The 22,402-nt window shown below is 41.5% G+C and overlaps 1 protein-coding gene and 1 long non-coding RNA gene across 5 annotated transcripts in view; both read left to right on the top strand.

Moving 5' to 3' along the window:
• Positions 1 to 22,402, top strand: part of RASGRF2 (Ras protein specific guanine nucleotide releasing factor 2) — a 93,329-nt gene that overhangs the window by 10,938 nt on the left and 59,989 nt on the right. For all 4 annotated transcript variants that reach the window (XM_082191879.1, XM_082191877.1, XM_082191876.1 and 1 more), the window contains exons 2-4: positions 18,591 to 18,697; positions 21,486 to 21,633; positions 22,301 to 22,390. In XM_082191879.1, coding sequence (XP_082048005.1) covers positions 21,520 to 21,633; positions 22,301 to 22,390 — 204 coding nt within the window. In that variant the 5' untranslated portion in view covers positions 18,591 to 18,697; positions 21,486 to 21,519. The remainder of the gene's footprint in view (positions 1 to 18,590; positions 18,698 to 21,485; positions 21,634 to 22,300; positions 22,391 to 22,402) is intronic.
• Positions 17,493 to 18,580, top strand: LOC309514759. The gene is made up of 3 exons (XR_014212179.1): positions 17,493 to 17,737; positions 17,775 to 18,052; positions 18,395 to 18,580. It is a non-coding gene; the product is annotated as an uncharacterized lncRNA (long non-coding RNA).

Consider the following 22,402-nt stretch of genomic DNA (forward strand, 5'->3'; position numbering starts at 1 on the left):
AGGCCTATACAAATTTTATTGGAAGTTGAGTCCAACTCGCACAATTGGAATTACTCTTGTGCAGGTGTGCAGGTAATTGTAGCCTCACATCACAATCATATTTTTTCCTTTGGCTGCAATATTATTTTTTTAAGAGATGTATTTTCAGACAGCGTAAGAAAACAATCATGCAGCCAACCAATGCTGTCTGTCATATTAACCAAGAAATTTAAAACAGCACTGTATGTTGGTTCCTAAAGGAGTTAGCACTGAGTTTCACTTCTTCACAGAGGATCTCCAAGTGAATTTCAAATCATTACATTGGCTTCTAGGCAGTAGGCATTATTTTAAAACAGAAAAATATAACCCCTGTGGTTCATTGATTGTACCAGAAAAAAATGAACATTTTATGTATTTTTGTAATAGCGAGAATATCAAGTACTCTGACTAAAATTGTTTAATGCTTCTGAATGAGAAAAGAGAGGGATGGGGACCCCGTTTCCCCCTGTATTTTGTTGAACTACAACTGTTGATCCCTGGCTATTGCCTATGTTGCCTGCGGTTGATGGGAGTTGGAGTCCAACAACACTTGAAGGGCCACAGATTCCTAGACTCAGATTAAGGCAATTCATTAGGGGCGTGTTGCTTTTTAACTGAAACTATTTTTATGGGTTTGGTTTGGTTTTTGTATAAAATGAATACATTTTTGAAAATGACATTAAAATGCATCATATTAGTAAAGCTTGATTGCAAGAGTATGTACATTAGTCAAAACTGCGGAACAAAATTAGGAAAAATTCTCACTAAAATGTTGAAGAATTTTCATGAGGATTTTTTTTAAAAAAGGAAATTACTGCGAAAACATTCAGAACTGAACTTATGACTGGAAAAAAATTGGAAGCACGATGAGGCAGATCCTTTCATCCCTGGAAGAGAGGGGGGGGGGACCTTTTGCCCTTTATCCCTTTTTAGCTGTAGGAGCTTGTTCTTCATAGACCTAATGGTTTTTATGTTTGTGCTGCTGCAAACATTGCAAATGAAAATTGGAAGGCCTGGGGGAGGGAAGGAGGGAGGCTTATCAAGCTGGTGACCAGCATTGTGGCCCAATAGGTGCGGTGAACTGAGAGAGCTTTTTGATAAGCAATCTCAAAATTACTCCCAAACAATGAAACTATGAAGGATGCACAACATTTAGTCATATTAAAGCAAATGTTCTTTCCCTAATGCTGTGTTCTCTACTTGGCAGCTTAGTGGCAGCTACCTTGGCTATAGGCCAGAACAAGTAATGGCATAAGTGTGTATTTATAATAATTTAAAGGACCAATAGCAGAATTAAAATGGAAAGGAAACAGTGTGGACCTTATTAATGGTCTTTTGTCTTGTAAAACAATTGCCTTTGTCCTTGAAGCTTTGCTGAAAGGCAACAGGTAAATAACTTAATTAGTTGCTAAATAAACAAATCTCTGGGGTTTTTTAAAAGCTCTAATGCAAAACAATTTCAGTTTGTTGGCGTTCAGGAAATTGTAATGATGTAAGGAAAGACATTCAGTTGCATGCATATCTGATCACTGTTGCTCTGCAAACCTTCCACTGTGCACCTGCTGTTTTGCTTGGTGGCAATTTGTAGTCTGAACTGCACAGACTGATCTCCTTTCAGAGCAGCAGTGGTGACCCACACCATTTCACTGCCTGAGGCAAAACCACCTGAGGTGCCAACACCACCCTGTCCAAACCTTGCTTACTGGGGACGCAAGATCTCTCAGTGAGCAATCACTGCAGCCACACAACCCTTGCAGTGGCAGGGGTGGGTAGGGGCCCTGCCCGGCAGGATTTGGCCTTGGGAGGTGGGCTGCTTCATGGGTAGCCCAGCCGTGCAGAACAGGACTCTGTGCAGGTATGAAGGCACTAGAGGAGGCTTCAGGTTGAGCAGAGGGTGGTGGGGAAGAGGAGATATTTCCTTTCTAGAATTTCAACTACTAACCCCCTCCCCCCATGTGCATTATTCATGAGGGATAAACTATACAGACGCTCATATAGCTTAGGAAGAAAAGTAGGTTAAGAAGGGGCAATTTTGAACAGTGAAACAACTGGGGAGGGGAAAGGACTAAATCAACACCAACCCACCCACCCCAGTTTTGTCTGATAGAAGAAATATTTATGTAAGAAAGATGGGGAGGGAATGGAAAAGAGTCTTAATGTGTGGTTTTATCCCAGGCTCTGTAATTCTGTGATTTCTTCACTTCCAGCAGTGGTGTAGTGGTTAAGAGCGGTGGACTCGTAATCTGGTGAACTGGGTTCGCTTCCCCGCTCCTCCACATGCAGCTGCTGGGTGACCTTGGGCCAGTCACACTTCTCTGAAGTCTCTCAGCCCCACTCACCTCACAGAGTGTTTGTTGTGGGTGAGGAAGGGAAAGGAGAATGTTAGCCACTTTGAGACTCCTTAAGGGGAGTGAAAGGCGGGATATCAAGTCCAAACTCTTCTTCTTCTACTTTTGGCTGTTCTGCCTTTTGATCAAAGAAGACTTTGAAAAAAACTTTCTTTATCCAGTCACAAAACTGGTATCAGGTTTTATTTATCTTGGAATATATGTATACTTCTTTCTGTACACCTTGAGGGGAAAGGCAGAATACAATAAACAGTAAGATCATGACATCTAGGAAACAGGTGGAGAAGCCACATATCAGGAAAAGCCCAATTTCATACATGATGTTAGGAGATGTTGAGTTTGTGCCTCACTTTCACTACATATCTATCATTTGATTATTACAGTCCCGTGCATTAATTGATTGCACATACTGTTAACTTTATCTTAGAATGTTTAGGTTTGATCAGCATGGTGCGGACTACATTCATTTTTGTTTATTTAAGAAAATTTATATGCAGCTAGATTGTAAAAACAAAACAGAACCATGTCTAATAGGTTTGCATGAAGGCATTTAATCATCCCCACAAACTTCCTTCGTTCTTTGAAATCTTAGCTTTCCCTTTTTTCCTGTGTTTTGGTAAGTGTAACCTTCATTGTGGTTTTCTAAACAGTGTTATGGGCAATTAAAGTAAATTGCTGAGCGGAGATTGCTAGACCACTTGGCAATGGACACAGCTCATTTGCAAGCTAATTCATGTAACTTTATTACAGTTGAGCTATAAGATCACTCCAGTCACTCAAATCTTGCTCTCTCTTTCATAATAAGCAACTCCTAATTAGTTTATTTTTTGCAGAAAACTAAGTAGGAGATGCGTAGGCTAGAATTTACCAGGCAGAATAATGCCAATTTGTTGCGGTGGTTGACATGTTGTCTCAGGGGAGAGCTGGATCCAGATCCTTGTACATCTGTAATGCATGCTAGATAGTCACTCTCTTTCCTAGCTTCTGCTACATCACAGTTTTTGAGGATAAAGGGGCAAGGAGGGAAAATAATTATTGCTACCCTAAGTTCCTTAGAAGATAGATGGGAGGGAAAACAAATAACATGAATAATAAATACTATTTACACTTTAAGGATCGCAATCCCTGAAGGACTTCTTCTCCCTATATAAACCATTCCGGACTCATCAACATTGGTCCTTTTTCACATGCCTCCTTCACAGGAGGTCCAGGGGGGCCCCTCATCTGTATTGGCTCCCCATTTGTGGCATGCTCTCCCCAGAGAAGTTCACATGGCACCTTCATTATATATTTTTAGATGCCATTCTTCTTCAACCAGGCCTTTGGCTGATTAATATGTTGTAGCTACTCTCTTTATCTGGAGATAGTGTAGATTGAGACTTGGACCTCCTGTACTTAGGGCATGTTTTCAGAACTGTGGTTGGTCCCCTTCCTAAGAGAACTCTCTGAGATTTGCTCACTGGATTATGGCACCTAAATGAATGTAAAAACTTCATTTTCCTAGGGGATACATAATGGAGATTATAAAGTCAAGGGAAGGCTCACAAGGGCGCAATTAACTGAGAAGGTCACCTGTATGGGTTCAGTTGAATTAATAAGCCACTCACACATGAGATCTGGTTGATGGTGCTCTAAATCTCTCTCTCCAGTGTTTAAAAGTCTAGTGTGAGTAAAGGAGTATTCCTTTCATACTGCACAAGTTTACCAAAACAACAATAGTCATTTACAAACAATTTTGGTAAAAACCGAAGTGCAGGTTAGAGGCAAGTAGGGATGGGAAATTGCAGGTACAGACTGTAATATGCACATACAGTTTTATGCTGTAGTCCTAACTCTACTAACCTGAATGTAACCCTGATTGACATACTTCTGAGTAGACAGGGTTAGGATTGCACTAATTTTTGTGTGGTGTTTCCATATTCTGCGTGGTACTGGAAAGAATTGTTTTCCTTTTAGTCCATGTGCCTGAACTACAAGTGTGGTCACCTAGGATTTTCATATACATGCCCTGAAGTTTTATCTGACTTCAAGGCTATTTTTATTTGACCCCGAACAGGAAGGATATGGTCAGGGTGGAGTACTGTGAGAAATTTTGCCAGTAAATGGGGGGAAAACAATGTGAAAGATAGGCAAACAATTCTAAAACAATTTTGCTAAGTGTAATGTTTTTGGAAATCTTCCCAAAATTTGTTCCTTTGGATTTTTTTAATGAATATTTTAATGCAATAGATAAGAAAACCAAGAACATGTAAGGGGAAAAAACATGCTGCGGTGTATATCAGGAAAAACTGTTAGTGACGTTAATGAGGGTGTAACTTGCAAGATTTCTTCGCTGAGATAAATTCTATAATGTGGTGCTCCTAGTTCAAATTGGAGCTTTAGTTCATACATTGGTGTTTCCATATTATTTATTTGTTGTATTAATAGGCATCCAATAGTGTTCTCTCTTACACACACTCTTTCGGGGTAGTGAACAAAGAAGGGGAGGGGAGGAAAGTGATAGTAAAAAACAAACAAACAAAACAAGCAAACTAAAGGAGAGTCCAATCAAGTTTGGCTGGGTGCATGCTGAGATGTGGTGTATAACCAGTAGCAGTATGTTGACATCATACCTGATTGAAAAAAGAAAATGGAGGAGGAAGAGGGGGAAAGTTAGGAAGCAAACGAGAGTAGCTGATGAAGCTGTGGACTTGAGAAAGAGGAAGGAGGCTCTACTGAATCTAGATAATTTGAGCTTTGTTGAGGTTGTTAATTCGGAGATCTTTGTGATGAGGTGCAACCAAGCTGGTGAAATTCCTAAGGCTAGGTTAATACTGAGTCTGAAGTGAATTTAGGTGGTGATGAAAAACATGGCTCCTATTCTTGTTCAGCCACTGACAATTAGCAGTGTGCATTTGTTTTGGAATGGATGAAAACTTGAATGAAAGGGGAATCGTTCAGTTTATTTTCCATTCATACCAGTTCAGAAACAGTGCGTTTTGTAGTCAACTGGTATGAATGGGTTTAGACTTTCATTACATTCATGCAATTTAAGGATGGGATTGGCTTTCTGCAGCAGAAGTGGATCTTCTTCACCTGTTGTCTTTGTCCTGACAGCCAGTATCTTATTTACCTGGAATATTGCATTGTTCTGGGCCATTGTAGAGAAATATGACAGGCAGCAGATACATGTATGCATCTGTCAACATGAGCAAGTTCATGCAAGTTGCATGGCTTTAAAAGAGGATTTGAAATACAGTGGTACCTCGGGTTACAGACGCTTCAGGTTACAAACTCCGCTAACCCAGAAATAGTACCACACGTTAAGAACTTTGCTTCAGAATGAGAACAGAAATAACGTGGCGGCGGCGGCGCGGCGGCAGCAGGAGACCCCATTAGCTAAAGTGGTACCTCAGGTTAAGAACAGTTTCAGGTTAAGAACGGACCTCCAGAACAAATTAAGTTCTTAACCTGAGGTACCACTGTACCTGGAGGGTAAAGCTATCAGTGGCTACTAGCTATGATGTCTATGTTTTACCTCCATTTTCTAGATACCAGTGGCTGGAAACTACAGTGGGGAGAGGGCTCTTGCGCTTGAATCCTGCTTGCAGGTTTCCCACAGGCATCTTGTTGGCCAGTGTGAGAACAGGATGGTGGACTAGATGAGCCATTGGCCTGATCCAGCAGGCTCCTCCTATGTTCTTACACAGTAGTCCCCAACACTCCCAGCAACCTAGGGAGTGTTCATGGAGGCCAGATTTATGCTTCATAGAGGCACTACAGTGGTGCCTCGCAAGACGAACGCCTCGCAAAATGAAAAACTCGCAAGACGAAAGAGTTTTCCGTTTTTGAGTCGTTCCGCAAGACGAATTTCCCTATGGGCTTGCTTTGCAAGAAGAAAGCCCATAGGGAAATCTCCGGGGACCTCTTTTAAATTGCTGGCGGTCGGGAGCAAAGACTTTCGCCCACAGCCGGCCTTCAGAAGAGGTCCTGGACCTCTTCTGAAGGCCGGCGGGGGGCAAAAGTCTTTGCCCCCCCGCCTGCCTTCCCGGGACAGCGGAGACTTCTCCGCTGTCCCAGGCGATCTTAAAATGCTGGCGGGTGGCAGCGAACCCTTCGCTGCCGCCCGCCAGCATTTTAAAATCGCCCTGGGACAGCGGAGGCTTCGCTGCCGCCCACCAGCATTTTAAAATCGCCCCGGGACAGCGGAGGCTTTTAAAATGCTGGCGGTCGGCAGCAAAGCCCTCCTGTCCCCGGAGCTTGCAGGGCGGGAGGTGGGGAGAAGGGCTTTTCTTCCCACCGCCAGCCTTCAGAACAGCCTTCTGAAGGCTGGCAGTGGGAAGAAAAGCCCTTGTCCCCCCCCCCAGCCTTCAGAAGAGGTCGGGGGACAGACTGTCCCCGGACCTGGTCTGAAGGCGGTTTCCATAGGAACGCATTGATTGATTTTCAGTGCATTCCTATGGGAAACCGTGCTTCGCAAGACGAAAAACTCGCAAGAAGAAAAAACTTGCGGAACGAATTAATTTCGTCTTACGAGGCACCACTGTATTTGTACTCAGAATTCAAGAAATGAAGCTTTTTCAAGTGTGGAGATACAGCAATAGCTTAAAAAAACAAACCCTGTTGATTTCTGCTATTAAAAAGCACCGGCACCCAGCCAATAGTAAATAGGAATAGCTGGGAGCAACTGCCAGGACCATGTAACACTGGCCTTGAAAGACCTACATTGAATCTCAGTACGATTCCGAGCACAAATCAAAGTGTTGTTGTTGACCTTTAAAGCCCTAAAGGACCTCGGCCCTATATACCTGAAGGAGTGTCTCCACCCCCATCATTCAGCCCGGACACTGAGATCTATCCCTCACTGCAAGAAGTGGAGTTACAGGGAACCAGGCAGAGGGCCTTCTGGGTAGTGGCGCCCACCTTGTGGAACGCCCTCCCATCAGATGTCAAAGAGATAAGTAACTATACAACTTTTAGAAGACATCTGAAGACAGCCCTGTATAGGAAAGTTTTTTAAAATATTTAATGTTTTGTTATGTTTTTATATATGTTGGAAGCCGCCTAGAGTGGCTGGGGCAACCCAGTCAGATGGGTGGGGTACAAATATAATAATAATGATTATTATGATGGCGGAAATCCTACAATTTTAAGTCCAGGGGAGATGGTGGCTTCAAGAATTGACCACTTAGGTTTGCAAAGAATTGGTAATTCAGGGAGAAAAGAAAATCCTGATGGAAAAAGAAGCAGAAGAATGAGAGGAAATAACCAGATACTAAAGGAAGCTGAGGGAGCAAAGTGGAATAAGAAATGACAGGAATAATACTGGAGCAATATTAAACCATCATCACCATCATAAAGCTGTTCATTCCCAGGGCATGGTGTAGAAGAACATGAAGCTGTCACCCAGCAAAAGTTCAGCTGGTCTAGGTCCAGCAATGCATGGATAGGAGGCCACCTGGTCACCCTGTGGATGCCATATTGAATTATATTATGGGAAGGCAGGTGGGATATAAATGAAGAAAATTAACTGGAGTAAGCACAGAGGGTGTGCCTTTGGGGAGTGTGGATATAACCCTATAGTCCCAACTGCATTTGATCCAAGACAGAAAGGGGGGTCATTGGATGTGCTGAAAGAATGTATGTGAGTGTCACACTTTTCAGCTTAGCCATGAACCCAGTTTCCTAGGTCAAAATATGTTGGTCTTTATATGCTTTTAATGGTAGTATTTGGTGGAAGCTTGCATTACAAGATTACTTTTCAGGGATTCAAAGACATAAAAGTTTGGTTTATCTTTATACTCTGAAAAGAATTCTGTTTACCATTAAACAGTAATTGGAATTTGAGCACGTCCTATCCTTTAAAATCATAGCAATTATAGGTTTCCTAGTTTTACAGCATACTTGACTTTCAGTTCTTGTTCCTGATGTAAAATGTTATGGCTGTGGCATATTTCCCAGTGTGAGATTCCCGTTTGAGTGCATTTATTTACTGTTATTGTACATTTACAAAATTACTTTCGAAATGGTAATATAATGAAAATGCTATAAATTCTTACCAGATGTATCAGTGCACTCTGTGCAGGTGCAGTTATGCTGCTGGTTAACATTTAGCATATAGTAAAATATTTGCTTTATTTCATTATAACATAATAGAATCATTTATGTTAAGAGTTTTTAAACTTGACAGAATTATTAAACCAATTGGGGCAGATTTGAGGATGTTATAGTGAGAAACACTCTTCCATCCATAAAGATTAAAGGCTTTAGTTCAGTCCACAGCAAGTGTAGCAGGACAAGGGTGGAGAACCTGTGCCCCCCTCCCCCAATATCTTGTTGGAATCCCATATCCCATCTGCCCTAGCCAGCATGGTCAATGCTTTTGATGGGAGTTGTAGTCCTCCAACAACTGGAGGGCTACAGGTTCATCACCCCTGACATATGGCATAATGGGACCCTCCTCCCATCCCTCACCCACAATGTGTGCAGATAGCTATATGGACAGGCACTGCATCCTAGTGTTATTGGGAATGACCAGCCTATTAATGCAAGCCATATTCCTAACTAGCTTGGCCCCTCCACTTGGCCAAGGAAGTGAGCAATCATGTTAATAGCTAGTTGGCTGCATGCATGCCCAGCTGCATGCGCTGAGGGGCTGGAAGAAGGGGAAAGACCTCTATGTGGGTTCCATGATGATCCCTCTGTTGCCAAGTGCGGCATGCTCTGTGTAGATTTAATTAAAACTTTGTTGTGTCTCTTCCCCTTCCCCATAGGAGCTGGACACTCGTGTTCCATATGGTGTTTTGCCAATTATGATGAAATTCCCCTTCTCACATTTAATTGGCAAACTGAAGTTAGTTAAGACGATGTTACTTTGAGTGACTGTATATTGAGAAAGTAATTGGATTCATGACATGTTTGTACAAATAATTAATTTGACATTTGCAAGGACCATTGTTAGAAAGGGAAAACAACGCTAAAATTTCACATTCTTTTGATAGGATCCATAATGATTCAGATATATTATAGATTGTAGGTAATCAATTCAGAATATAAATTTATATCATTCATGTTGCACCCACAAGGACAATTTTGTTCTCGTGGTTGATTGGCCCCAAGTGCAAGCTCCTTCCATGTCCCTCTCTTACACATGCACTTGCTTGCACCCTTCAATCCTTATTAAACCATAGTTTCCTGTGACATCCAAACTGCTAAACTGACTTCATCACTGCTTTATAATTGATAATCTTCTGGTTTGTAAGCAGCTATTAAACCAGTGATTCCTGTTTCAGACGTCATGGGAAACGTCTAGCACTGAAGCTAGAAGTGAGGAGAGTATATGTAGCCACACAGCTTCTTCTTCAGTCAATAAATCATGGTTTATTGACTTAAGATTACAGTATTATGAAGCAGATCATAGGCTGAAATATAAAAAGGTAAGACAAAGAAATACAAGCTGGCTTTTTCAGTTTTGAAACAGATGACAATAACATAAGGGTATGGTTGATATTACCAGTGTCAAATAAAAGGATAGGATTTTAACAGATGTTAAAGAACCACAGAATTTTTGTGTACACATCCTGATGCATAAACCAGTTTTATGGCTTAAACAAGCAAACCTTCCCTTCCAGCACAGCTTGCATGGAGCAGGAGAAGCTAAGGAATGGCAGCAGGGTGCTAGATCATGCAGAGCTCCCTAGGCAGCTGGTATTTGGAAGCACATGATTATTATGTAATACTGGAGGATGCATTTCTGTATACAACTACTAATATCATCAGGAAACCAATTCACTAGTTAGATGGAAGAAATCACGCTAAGATTTTGAAAAGTGCCACAAGGTTTTCCCAGGGTTGAATGCTGCTGTACATGATGTTTGATCATTTAAAGATCATAAATAAAATTGCAGAAATTAAAGGTTGAAAGTATTACTCTGTAGCCATATGAGGTCAACACACTGCCCAACTGGAAGGCAAGCCCATATTTAAATACATTTTATGACCAAACTTCAACCTGTATGCCTTTTCTCTTGTGAATAGCTGCTAAAGATCCAGTTAGACACACAGTAAGAATACGCCGAAGTGAATAGTGTTGATTCTTTTATTTGTTGTTTTGCCTGAAGTTTTCTGTACAAAAAAAAAATCAATGGGAAATTCTAAATTAATATGCTCAAACTTTTCTTCATGGCCTTTGCATAAGGTTTTTTCTACTCCTTTGCAAAATGCAGAATTTGTATTTAGAATGTGAGTAATCATATGCTCAGTTTATTTTAGGTCAGTGCAATAAAACATAATCTAAATCTGGATATATTCATTTTTAATTTCATAAGGACATGACTAATTTCAAAGAACAGGTATGTCACATAGATGACTGGACAAATTTAATTTCTTTTGGTCCAGAGTGGGACCGATACAAACATGTTCAAATTACAATTGGAAATAACTTCCTGACAATGGCCTGGTTTACATGACACGGTAAGCCAAACTATGGCTTACTGTGAGCCCACACATTTGCGCAGTCCCAGTAAACCATGGCTTGGCTTACTGTGTAGTACAAACTGGTGGTGGTGATGGAAGTGATGCCATCTTGCTCTTTGCCCTTGGGCTGACCCTGGTGTGGAGTGGAGGCTGCCTCTTACACAAACTGTTTTTCTGACTTCCTTCTAACTCCCAGTAATTGTGTAGAGGCATGAAATTGCTCATTTTACCCACCTTTTTGGCACTGCTTGAAGCAGCTAGTAGAAAAAGTACAGCATTGATTGTGTAAAAATCTTGAAAAATATGAATCATCTGTCTTAAACTTATATTTATGGCAATGCATCCATCAAATGGGTGGGGGGGACCCTGAGGACTAATAGAAACAAAACACCTCTCAGAATATCTCCCTAGCATTTTCTAGCTCTCATGTACCTTTTCAAAATGTGTCTCCATTAGGAGAGTACTTGAATAATTTGTCAAACAAGTGACAACTATTCCCATGGTGATTTTTAGATAAGACAATATTAGTGCAATTGTAAGTTCATCCATATATTTGTTTTTTACTGTTCATACTAGATATCAGTTATTACTTTATATTGTTTTGAAAATACAGTTAATTAGGTTTTTCCTTTCTTAGTTCATCATCTTAAACATAATTCCGCCATTCTTCCTATTGTAAGGTTGTTATCCTATGCATTCTTACCAATAACAGTGAGGCCAATTTCTTGATAATAGAGCTACCCTAATAATAATAATAATAATAATAATAATAATAATTTATTATTTGTACCCCGCCCATCCGGCTGGGTTTCCCCAGCCACTCTGGGCGGCTTCCATAGAAACCAAAATACAGTAAAATATCACAGATTAAAAACTTCCCTTAAGATGTCTTCTAAATGTCAGGTAGTTATTTATCGCTTTGACATCTGATGGGAGGGCGTTCCACAGGGCGGGCGCCACTACCGAGAAGGCCCTCTGCCTGGTTCCCTGTAGCTTTGCTTCTCGCAATGAGGGAACCGGCAGAAGGCCCTCGGTGCTGGACCTCAGTGTCCGGGCAGAACGATGGGGGTGGAGACACTCCTTCAGGTATACTGGGCCGAGGCCGTTTAGGGCTTTAAAGGTCAACACCAGCACTTTGAATTGTGCTCGGAAACGTACTGGGAGCCAATGTAGGTCTTTCAAGACTGGTGTTATGTGGTCTCGGCGGCTGCCCCCAGTCACCAGTCTAGCTGCCGCATTCTCGATTAGTTGTAGTTTCCGAGTCACCTTCAAAGGTAGCCCCACGTGGAGCGCATTGCAGTAGTCCAAGCGGGAGATAACCAGAGCATGCACCACTCTGGCGAGACAGTCCGCAGGCAGGTAGGGTCTCAGCCTGCGTACCAGGTGGAGTTGGTAGACAGCTGCCCTGGATACAGAATTGACCTGCGCCTCCATGGACAGCTGTGAGTCCAAAATGACTCCCAGGCTGCGCACCTGGTCCTTCAGGGGCACAGTTACCCTATTCAGGACCAGGGAGTCCTCCACACCAGCCCGCCCCCTGACCCCCCAAAACAGTACTTCTGTCTTGTCAGGATTCAACTTCAATCCATTAGCCGCCAACCATTCTCCAACCGCCTCCAGGCACTCACACAGGACCTTCGCCGCCTTCACTGGTTCTGATTTGAAAGAGAGGTAGAGCTGGGTATCATCTGCATATTGATGTGTCCAGTCCAACCCCCCCTGATGATCTCTCCCAGCGGCTTCATATAGATGTTAAATAGCATGGGGGAGAGGACGGAACCCTGAGGCACCCCACAAGTGAGGGCTCAAGGGTCTGAACACTCATCCCCCACACCACTTTCTGAACACAGCCCAGGAGGAAGGAGTGAAACCACTGTATAACAGTGCCCCCAGCTCCCAGCCCCTCTAGACGGTCCAGAAGGATGTTATGGTCGATTGTATCAAAGGCCGCTGAGAGATCCAGCAGAACCAGGAAACAACTCTCACCTTTGTCCCTAGCTCGCCGGAGATCATCAACCAGCGCGACCAAGGCAGTTTCAGTCCCATGGTGAGGCCTGAATCCCGATTGGAAGGGATCCAAATGGTCCTCTTAATGGGCTCTCTTAAGTGCAAGTAGATAAATAGGGACCGCTTTATAGCGGGAAGGTAAACGGCGTTTCCGTGTGCTGTGCTGGTTCTGGCTCGCCAGCTGCAGCTTCGTCACACTGGCCACGTGACCCGGAAGTGTCTTCGGACGGCACCGGCTCACGGCCTATAGAGCGAGATGAGCACGCACCCCTAGAGTCGGACACGACTGGCCCGTACGGGCAGGGATACCTTTACCTTTACCTAATGGGCCTGATGGGACTCTGTGTCAGCAGTCCTGAAAGGACTGCACTTGCGGCCATTGAGCTACTGGGCCAAATTCAATGTATTAGTTGTTGTTGTTGTTGTTTAGTCGTTTAGTCGTGTCCGACTCTTCGTGACCCCATGGACCAGAGCACGCCAGGCACTTCTGTCTTCCACTGCCTCCCGCAGTTTGATCAAACTCATGCTAGTAGATTCAAGAACACCATCCAACCATCTCATTCTCTGTCGTCCCCTTCTCCTTGTGCCCTCCATCTTTCCCAACATCAGGATCTTTTCCAGGGAGTCCTCTCTTCTCATGAGGTGGCCAAAGTATTGGAGCCTCAGCTTCACGATCTGTCCTTCCAGTGAGCACTCAGGGCTGATTTCCTTCAGAATGGAGAGGTTTGATCTTCTTGCAGTCCATGGGACTCTCAAGAGTCTCCTCCAGCACCATAATTCAAAAGCATCAATTCTTCGGCGATCAGCCTTCTTTATGGTCCAGCTCTCACTTCCATACATCACTACTGGGAAAACCATGGCTTTTACTATACGGACCTTTGTTGGCAAGGTGATGTCTCTGCTTTTTAAGATGTTGTCTAGGTTTGCCATCGCCTTTCTCCCAAGGAGCAGGCGTCTTTTAATTTCGTGACTGCTGTATTAGTACTAGCATGTATTAGTACTAGCATGCAATGTATTAGTACTAGCATGTATTAGTACTAGCAATGTATTAGTACTAGCATGTAAAACCCTAAATGGCTTGGGACCCCAGTTCCTAAAAGAGTGCCGTGCTCAACATCACCCGGCAGGTGAGGCCTTGTTGGTGTTGTCTCCACTGAGCCCTGCCTGCTTGGTATGGAGCCATGATAGGGCCTTTTCTGTTTGTAGACTCCCCTGCCTAGTGAAGTGCATCTGTCTCCCTTATTCTTTACCAGGAAAAACATTCCCCAGACATTTGATGACTGAAAGACACTGGTATAATGTTTTTAACTTCTTCTTTAAGTATGTTTTTGGTTGCTGCTTTTAATGTCTTATCATTGCTGTATCTGCCACACTGGGCAGCATGAAGGATAGGGTATAAATTGAATTAATAACAGTAATAATGAAGCTGTAATTACACTTTTGAAGGATTTATTGGAACTAGCTACATACCTCGGGGCGGGAATGTGAGTGGTTTCTGTGTTACTTGTTCCAAATTATCTTAGGGAAATCTTCTCTCCTGCCACCCACAACAAAATTGGAACTGTTTTTACTTTAGGTCTGACTCACTCTCTAGACACAGTTCTACAGAGTTATGTCTGTTCCCTTCTAGTGCAGCAACAAAACTGATAGCACATTTGCAAAGCTAAGCAGGGTCCAGTATGGTTTCAAATTGGATGGGGAACCACATTTTGAGATTCCAGCATTGCCGGGGGTTGGACTAGGTTCTTGATCTCCTCCTCAAGTCCATACTGTACTACAGGAGGAAGGGGGAGGGGAGAGCAAGCATATTCAATACAATACTTGTCAGGGTTAACTTCTACTTCCAAACCATCTCTCTATCTCCAACAGTAGCCACCCAGATTCCTTACCTGGAAGACTCATTTATAGAATGTGTATGCAAAAAGCTCATCTGTTGCAGTGTTTAGACATGACATCACTTGCAGGGCAGCAAACATGTTATGGGCTCTTATACTATAAGTAGAACACGCATTCCTATATTGTTTGTACCTATCTTGTAATTAGAGGCATGTTTTGCGAGTGAAAATCAGTAGCTGAAGATGTGAATCTGTCCTTAGTGCTGTAAATATTTCGTACCACATACTAAATCATTTTTATGGCAGTCTAACTCAGTGTTGTGGGAATTTTATTAATTCTCAAATGGTGAAACCAAGAGGCTTTGTGTGCGAGTAAAAAATAGCACATATTGACAGTTTGCTGCACAAGAAAATCCTAAGAGAGTTTCACTTCTCAGTCAGTAGTAGACTGATGAATTTCATAAGTTGGTGGATCCCCTTAGTAGTAATAATATGTTTGGAAATTACTGACTTAAGCTGATCTTGTGGTTATGAAAGGTTTTATTAGTACAATTTTTTTTGTAATTGATTTCTACCTTTCAATAATCATAGCGAGAATGCTGTGTTCATTTTAAATCTTTCTTTTAATCATTCCTGATTGATTTACGCACATAACTTTCAACTCCAAAAGCAAATTAGGTGTATTTGTTTTACATCAGTGCATGAGAGTTTTTTGGGTAACAGGTTTTTTGATAATTTGACAGCTGCAATGGTAGATAAGTACTAAAATCAGATAAAGATTCAACATATAGTAGAATCTAGCAGTAGTGAGACAGTAGGCAATGCTTTTCTTAAAGAAATACAGTTAGACGTGACAGTATTTTATATACATGCATATAGCCTGCTGGATCAGGCCAATGTCCCATCTGGTCCAGCATCTTGTTCTCACAGTGGCCAAGCATAATGGCAATTCATGATTAAGCCACATTTTTGTGGAACCTGGAGCGTCACTTTTAGGGTTTCCTGAGTTTGTTTTTGGTTACACCTTGTGATTAGTAATCTTTTAAACTTGGTTCATAAAACTAAAGTGGGGAGGATTGTTCTTAGGAAAAAGGTTTCTACATCTGAATAGTTACATGCATACAGTAAAAAAAAAATGAAAATAAGAATATGCATCTAGCTGATCCTATCCAAAACGGTTCCTATGAGCTAAAATTCTGTTAAGCAAATGTCAGAATCCTTAGAATCTTATGTTGGTTAGCAGCTCTTTCTGGTTTTCAATGTACCACCTCAGGTCTGATCTTCACTTTCTCCTGAGAAACTCCAAGACTTTGCCTTTGCAAGTACCTCTTTAACTGTGACCTTGAGCTATCTCTTCTTGTTGTTGTTGTTGTTGTTGTTGTTGTTGTTGTTGTTGTTGTATAAATCAAACCACAAACCAGCCAACATTAAAAAGTACACTTTTTACGTAATCCCTTTTGCAGACCACATGCTGAAGTGGTTATCCGCCAGCCAAGGTTGACTCTAGGAAGCAAGTTAACCATGTAATTCACAAACCAAACTTTATACAAGATCATTGTTTCTTTCTAAACAGTCCAATTATTTTAGACAAGCCAACTTCAAACCATGAGTTATGAAGCTGACTTCTTAAACTAAGTGTTTGTTTTAAACTAGGATATCTAGTTTGTACATATTTATAAATATTTTATAATATTTTCATTCTTTCTTCCCCTGCTCCCTTCCCCACACTTTCTTGAGTGCTGATGATTTCAGGTTTAGTTTGGATTGCATAAGAGATCATTGGAGACTTAAGATGGTATCATTGTAATATTTGTTTTATGTACACAACTACTAAGACTGCATCATGCTTTCTAAAGGAAACAAGTGTGTCTCAAAGTGTTTCACCTTTAGTTAACTTTCAGATCTGTTTGCCACTCTATCCGAAAAACAGCTGTTCACTGCCATAACACCATATCTCTGCATTTCTCACTAGCCATAGCTTGTTATGTTTCAAAGGCAGGAGAGAAACAGCGTTTTGGTCATTAGTTCCCATAGAAGGAACATCAGCTTATCATCCGTGACTGTCAGAAAGCAATTAGGTTAATGAAAGATGGTTTCATAGTGGGGTGAATTTTGTCGTCAAGGTTGGCATGCACGATTCATTTGGGGTTCACCTTTTAGCATTATAATGACAATATATGCCCTTTTTTTATTCACTTTGAGATATGCTAGTTAAGCACCCTTTTATCATAATTTAGGAAATAATAATTTCAGATACACATGAATCGCTTCATTTTAATACAGTTCATTCACAGTGTCTAATTGGTACATAGTGTCTCTGATGTTCATTAAAATGTAATAATATAAAGGCAGTAACACCAAGACAGTTGCATATGAAGAGCATATCTATTCTAAGCATAAACCTGCTGGTGCTTATGTTCCACTTTTACCCACACCAGCTTGCATGTAACCTCAAAGCTGACAGCCTGTTACAAAACATTTTTTTTTTAGTTTAGTAGTTTTTAGATTTTTCTGGGAAACCATGATGCATCAAGAAGGACAGTCGCTGTTCGAAAATAATCTTCCTGCCTTTATGCTTGATGTGATTAATAGCAATGAGAGATGCTGGTGAAGTTTGTTTGTTTTATTTGTTTAGTAATGTATATAGGTTGCCTTTTTTGGGAAGGCAACTTACACATCATAAAACAGAGTTTTCAAATTACAGAGGCAGTATCTATAACTTTAAAACAATGGCCAGTTAAAGCATGTAAGACAACATAAATCTTAGCAGAAAAAGAGCTATACAATCTAAGAGAGTTCTCTAAAAGTTAAAAGAAAATTTTAAATGCCTTATTTAAGAGAAGGTGGACCAGAATAAATGGGTTTTTAAAAATTCACTTAAATATTTATAGCACCAAGGACAAATGTACTTCTGTGGAGAAGGAATTTGACAATCTGGGAGCCACCACAGTTTGGGGGGTGGAGAAAGGCAAGGAAGGAGTGGACACACGATAGTGGCTTATAAAATTATATGTGCTATAAGAAACTGGATAGAGAAGTTGTTACCATTTCTCATAATATTAGGATGCCATGAAGGTGAGTGGTAGAAGATTTCAGGGCAGACAAAAAGAAGTACTAACTCACACGGCTTTTGGAATTAGTCACCACAAGATGTGATGATGGCCACCAACTTCTGTAGCTTTAAAAATATGATTAGGCAAATTCATGGAGGACAAGTCAGATCACTGACTACTCATCTTGATAGCTACCTCCCAATGATCAGAGGCACTATGCCTTTGAATACCAGCTGCTGAGAAACAACAGAAGAGAGGACTCTTCCCCCCATGCCCTGCTTGGGGGCTGCCCAAAGGCATCTGACTGGACATTGTAAGAGACAGAAGGCTCAACTAGGTAGGCCAGGGGTCTGCAACCTTTAAGACAAAAAGAGCCACTTGGACCCGTTTCCGAAGAAAAAACAACAACTGGGAGCCGCAAAACCATTGCGACATTTAAAACAAATATATCTCCGGAGCCACGATCTGACAGTGGGTGGGAAGGTGAAGTCGGGACGGTGCGTGACTAACGCACGCACCGCCCCCATGCGACGTCACAGCCAGTACAGCGCCCGCCACAGTGAGGAGTGTCGGGGCGCACAATGCGCCTCCTCCCCTCGCTAGTATCCGCCCTGGAGCCGCGGCAAAGGTGTAAAAGAGCCACATGCGGCTCCGGAGCCGCGGGTTGCAGACCCCTGAGGTAGGCCTTTCATCTGATCCAATAGGCCTCTTCCTATGATCTTAATTTATAATGTTTTAATCCTGAACCAGTGCTCAGTTGTTTGTGTTGGTTAGGTTTTCCGAGTTATTTATTTAACAATATAACTAAATGTTTATAGCTCAAGCACTGTTGTATGTATTTATTACATTAAAAGACTTTCTTTTATGATTCACAGTACTATTTTACCGTCCTCTTTGGTCATGAAGGACAGAAGCCACTTGAGCTCCGTTGCGAAGAGGAAGCAGATGGGGAAGAATGGGTAGAGGCTATTCAGCAAGCCAGGTATGAAACCTCCACTGACAGTCTCTACCTAGTCAGGCACTCCTTTTGTTTACTGAGGAGAAATCGACTTCCTTCTCTCTCGTACTATTCTGGACTCAGCAGATCACACAACAATACCATTACCTGCCACTGATCTTCTTCCTTCTTCTCCTGATACAAAAAGTCTGGAGTTGTTCAGAGGGTCAAACTACACAATACAGCCTATGCCTTGAAGGGCAGAGTTTTGTTGTTTTTTACCACATGCAGGAAGATAGGGACTCTAGCATGGTGGGTTGGGGGACTGCCCCCCCCCCATAGCCCTAGTCCTGGCCTTGCAATCTCTTTCAGAAATAAGATCCCATTAAAGCAGATGAATTTTCCCCACAATGCAAATTACAGGTGCATGGTGGGAGCAATGGGCTAATGCTCTCAACCCACATGGCAGGGCCCCAATCTGGATCAGGCTTCCACCCTGGAAACCTTTGCCCTTAAAGGCACAGCTGTGTAGCAAACAACATGCAGTTTGATCCTCTGGAGACAGTTTTTTTCCACCATCACTGATCAGGAAGTATGCAAAATTCTCAACCCTCTGATACTTCTATACAGCAAGTCACTATACCCTGCATATAAGTCTGTAGACACTTACTTCAATACAGTAGTAATTTTTCTTTTATTGGCCCAGTATGATTCATTGCTCTGCCTGGCATGGTGGCTAACAACTTTTGGCTTCAGCTGTGGCAGTAATGATGTGAAATGCTATATTAAGAGCACGTGATGCAAGTAAGATGGCAGGCCAAAGGAGAATGGACTATTTCAGAAGACGAGGTCTTGCCGGTAGTAGAGGGAACTTCTAATGCCTACACAGTGATTTGGAGAAGCATTCTTTATTAAACAAGTGTGGGATAATTATTTTAGCACATACTTCGCTGGCAACACGATTAAAATGGCTGGAGTTGGAATGCATTACTTTGGTCAACATGATACTTCCAGCCAATCAAATTGCGAGGGAAGAGAGTCTCTTGCACTCCTTTCAGTCAGGACATGAGAAATGTCCATGAAAGCATGGACTGTAGCCACTTCTTCCTTTGTAGGCAATCAGCCACTATTAGGTCTTGCTTGATAGCACTGCTCTTTTGATGGCCAGCATTTCTTTGAATCTCCTTACACCTCACTGATACCAGGCCATACTGTGGTTCACTGTTTAGGTCTGTCTTTTACAGTAAGGGAAACATGTTACTGATTTCTCCTATCTTCCTGTTCCTATACTGTTCTGGTAACATTACAACAATAAGATCATGTGAGAGTTACAGACAACATGGTTATGTGTCATGTCAATGCCTCTCTTCTCTGGCATGTAAAATAAAAGCAGTCTTCACTAAGGGGAAAGGATGTAAGCTCTGGGTGAAATCAGGAGATGATGAGTAGCCAACTGTTTTCATGAGCATGGAAACATAGATAGTGTAGTTTATAAATTGTGGGCGATGATCATGGTAAGAAATCTCAAGCCATCCTCCGTTGTCTTCAAACAGCTCATAATGATCTCTTATAATTTAGGTTTAATCTGAGTTTCTTTTCCAAGCCAGCAACCAAATTTAATAGCTGTTCCCAGTTTCTGCCTTGGAGTAGATAGAATACTGTTAGATCATAATAAATAGCTTATTTATAGTTTCAGGATTATATGGATAGGAATGAGTTGACCTTTTAAAGATCTCAAATCTATATTTTAAAGTGTTTTAAAAATGATTATTGCAAAGCAAGAAAAGGGACAAAAAATTAGAATACTCAGTTTAGGCTAGTCCTGAGCAGACCTTGGGACATACTTCTGAGTAGACATGTATAAGATTGTGCTGTTAATTCGTTGCTTTATATTGCTTTTTCTGGAGCAGAGCTGTTCCTCTCAAGCAGGCAAAAGTGTGAGGAAGTGAAATAATCTGTTGATTGGAAAATAACCCATGCAGAAATAGAATGTTTCTGTGCAGAAGGTGATACTGCTCCATCCTACAGTGTTCTGTGTGCACCTTGTCCAACAGCCAGGCAAAGGATTTCAGCACTGATTCTACTGAATTACTCACGTGCCTTAAGGGCAATGTCTCTGCCAGAAAGCCAGAGACCTCGAGAGCAATGTCTTGCATCAGTTCTTAACAACTTGGTTGTGTTTTAGAGCCCCACATGCTAAAGGCCACCCCATTATTTTCTGCAAGGGGGAGCCACCTCACACTTTCACAGGCATTCATTATTGAATGTACTGATATTGTGCCAGTCTTTTAATTAGGGGTTTTGGAGGGAAAGAGAGGTTACCAATCTATTATTAATTTAAATTAATAGGTGGGATCAACTGCACCCACCCAGACAACACATACATAACTCTTAGAATGAGAGATTCCCATGAGTGAACTTGCCCCAACTCATTTTTAAAATCTTGGCAGGAGGGGTGTCAACTGTTGGGACATCACTGTAGCTGCTATTTGGTTATAAACCTCTTGCCTAGGACTCTTGACTTCTGGGCCTTGCTCCTGAGTCTGTTACTAGCTTGAATAAAGATATTTCCCTTACTTTTAAGCACGAGTTGCTGTCATTTTGTTTAGGGATGGGAGCCTGATACAGATAATCAATTTCCTCCAAGCATATATCTTGACACTTTGTTAGAGTAGGAGAGATGTAGTCTGTTTTCCTCTCAGTTTAATGTAATATTTTCAGAAGTACTGTTTTCTTCTTCAACTTAAATGTGCTACCTACCATAATTAACACAGATTGTGGCGGGCATTCTGCTAAATGAAACATCAACCCTCCCCTTTTTTCCTTTTTGCAGCTATTCAGATATCCTGATTGAGCGGGAAGTTTTAATGCAAAAATATATTCATCTAGTTCAGATTGTAGAGACAGAAAAGATTTCGGCCAATCAGTTACGACATCAGCTTGAAGACCAAGACACAGAAATTGAAAGGCTTAAATCAGAGGTATGTTCCAATATGATGTGCAGGTTTATCACTACCTTTGTGAGCCAATTTATATATTAGGAATGCAGTCTACTTCCCTTTTGAGTCAATGTTTCCCCCCCCCAAAAAAAACCAACAACCCTTAAATTATTATGTGAATGAATTGAACCTTAAGTTAATTGTGAAATAATCACCACTGAGTATGTAGACTTAGATTTCCTTGCCTGATAATTTTCCTGACTTCATCCGTAATCTTTATTAATGATGCAGACTTTTAAAACTGCAACAAAATAATGCAATTTTATTTTAGTCTTTGCCATTTATTTATTTTAAATTCGCATAGCATGGCATTATATTTCATTTCCCTAAAGCAGGAATTTACATGTTCTTATCCACCAAGCTAAAATGCATCCTACTAGCCACCTGTTGTGGCCTGCTAAGTGCTAAGTACTGTTTTTACACTCTCAGGCAATCAGAGACCACAAATGTCCTGGTGACTGCTATGGTATGTGGGGCTTCATAGATCACAGGTTGTGCAAACCTACCCTAGAGTAGGTAGGTGATTATGTAACGCAAGTCTAAGAAGCCTCAAAGATCTGGAAATTAAGGGTATTGAAGTCTCAAGTTAGATTCCGGAACTGAGAATTCTGAGTAGAAAACCCTTTTCCTATTTTATTGCTTTTGACAGATTGTAGCTCTTAACAAAACAAAAGAACGAATGCGACCTTATCAAGGCAACCAAGAAGAAGAAGATCCTGATATTAAGAAAATCAAAAAGGTAAATTTCTGT

This window comes from Podarcis vaucheri (genome assembly GCF_965113315.1).
Source record: "Podarcis vaucheri genome assembly, chromosome: 11".
Lineage (NCBI taxonomy): Eukaryota > Metazoa > Chordata > Lepidosauria > Squamata > Lacertidae > Podarcis > Podarcis vaucheri.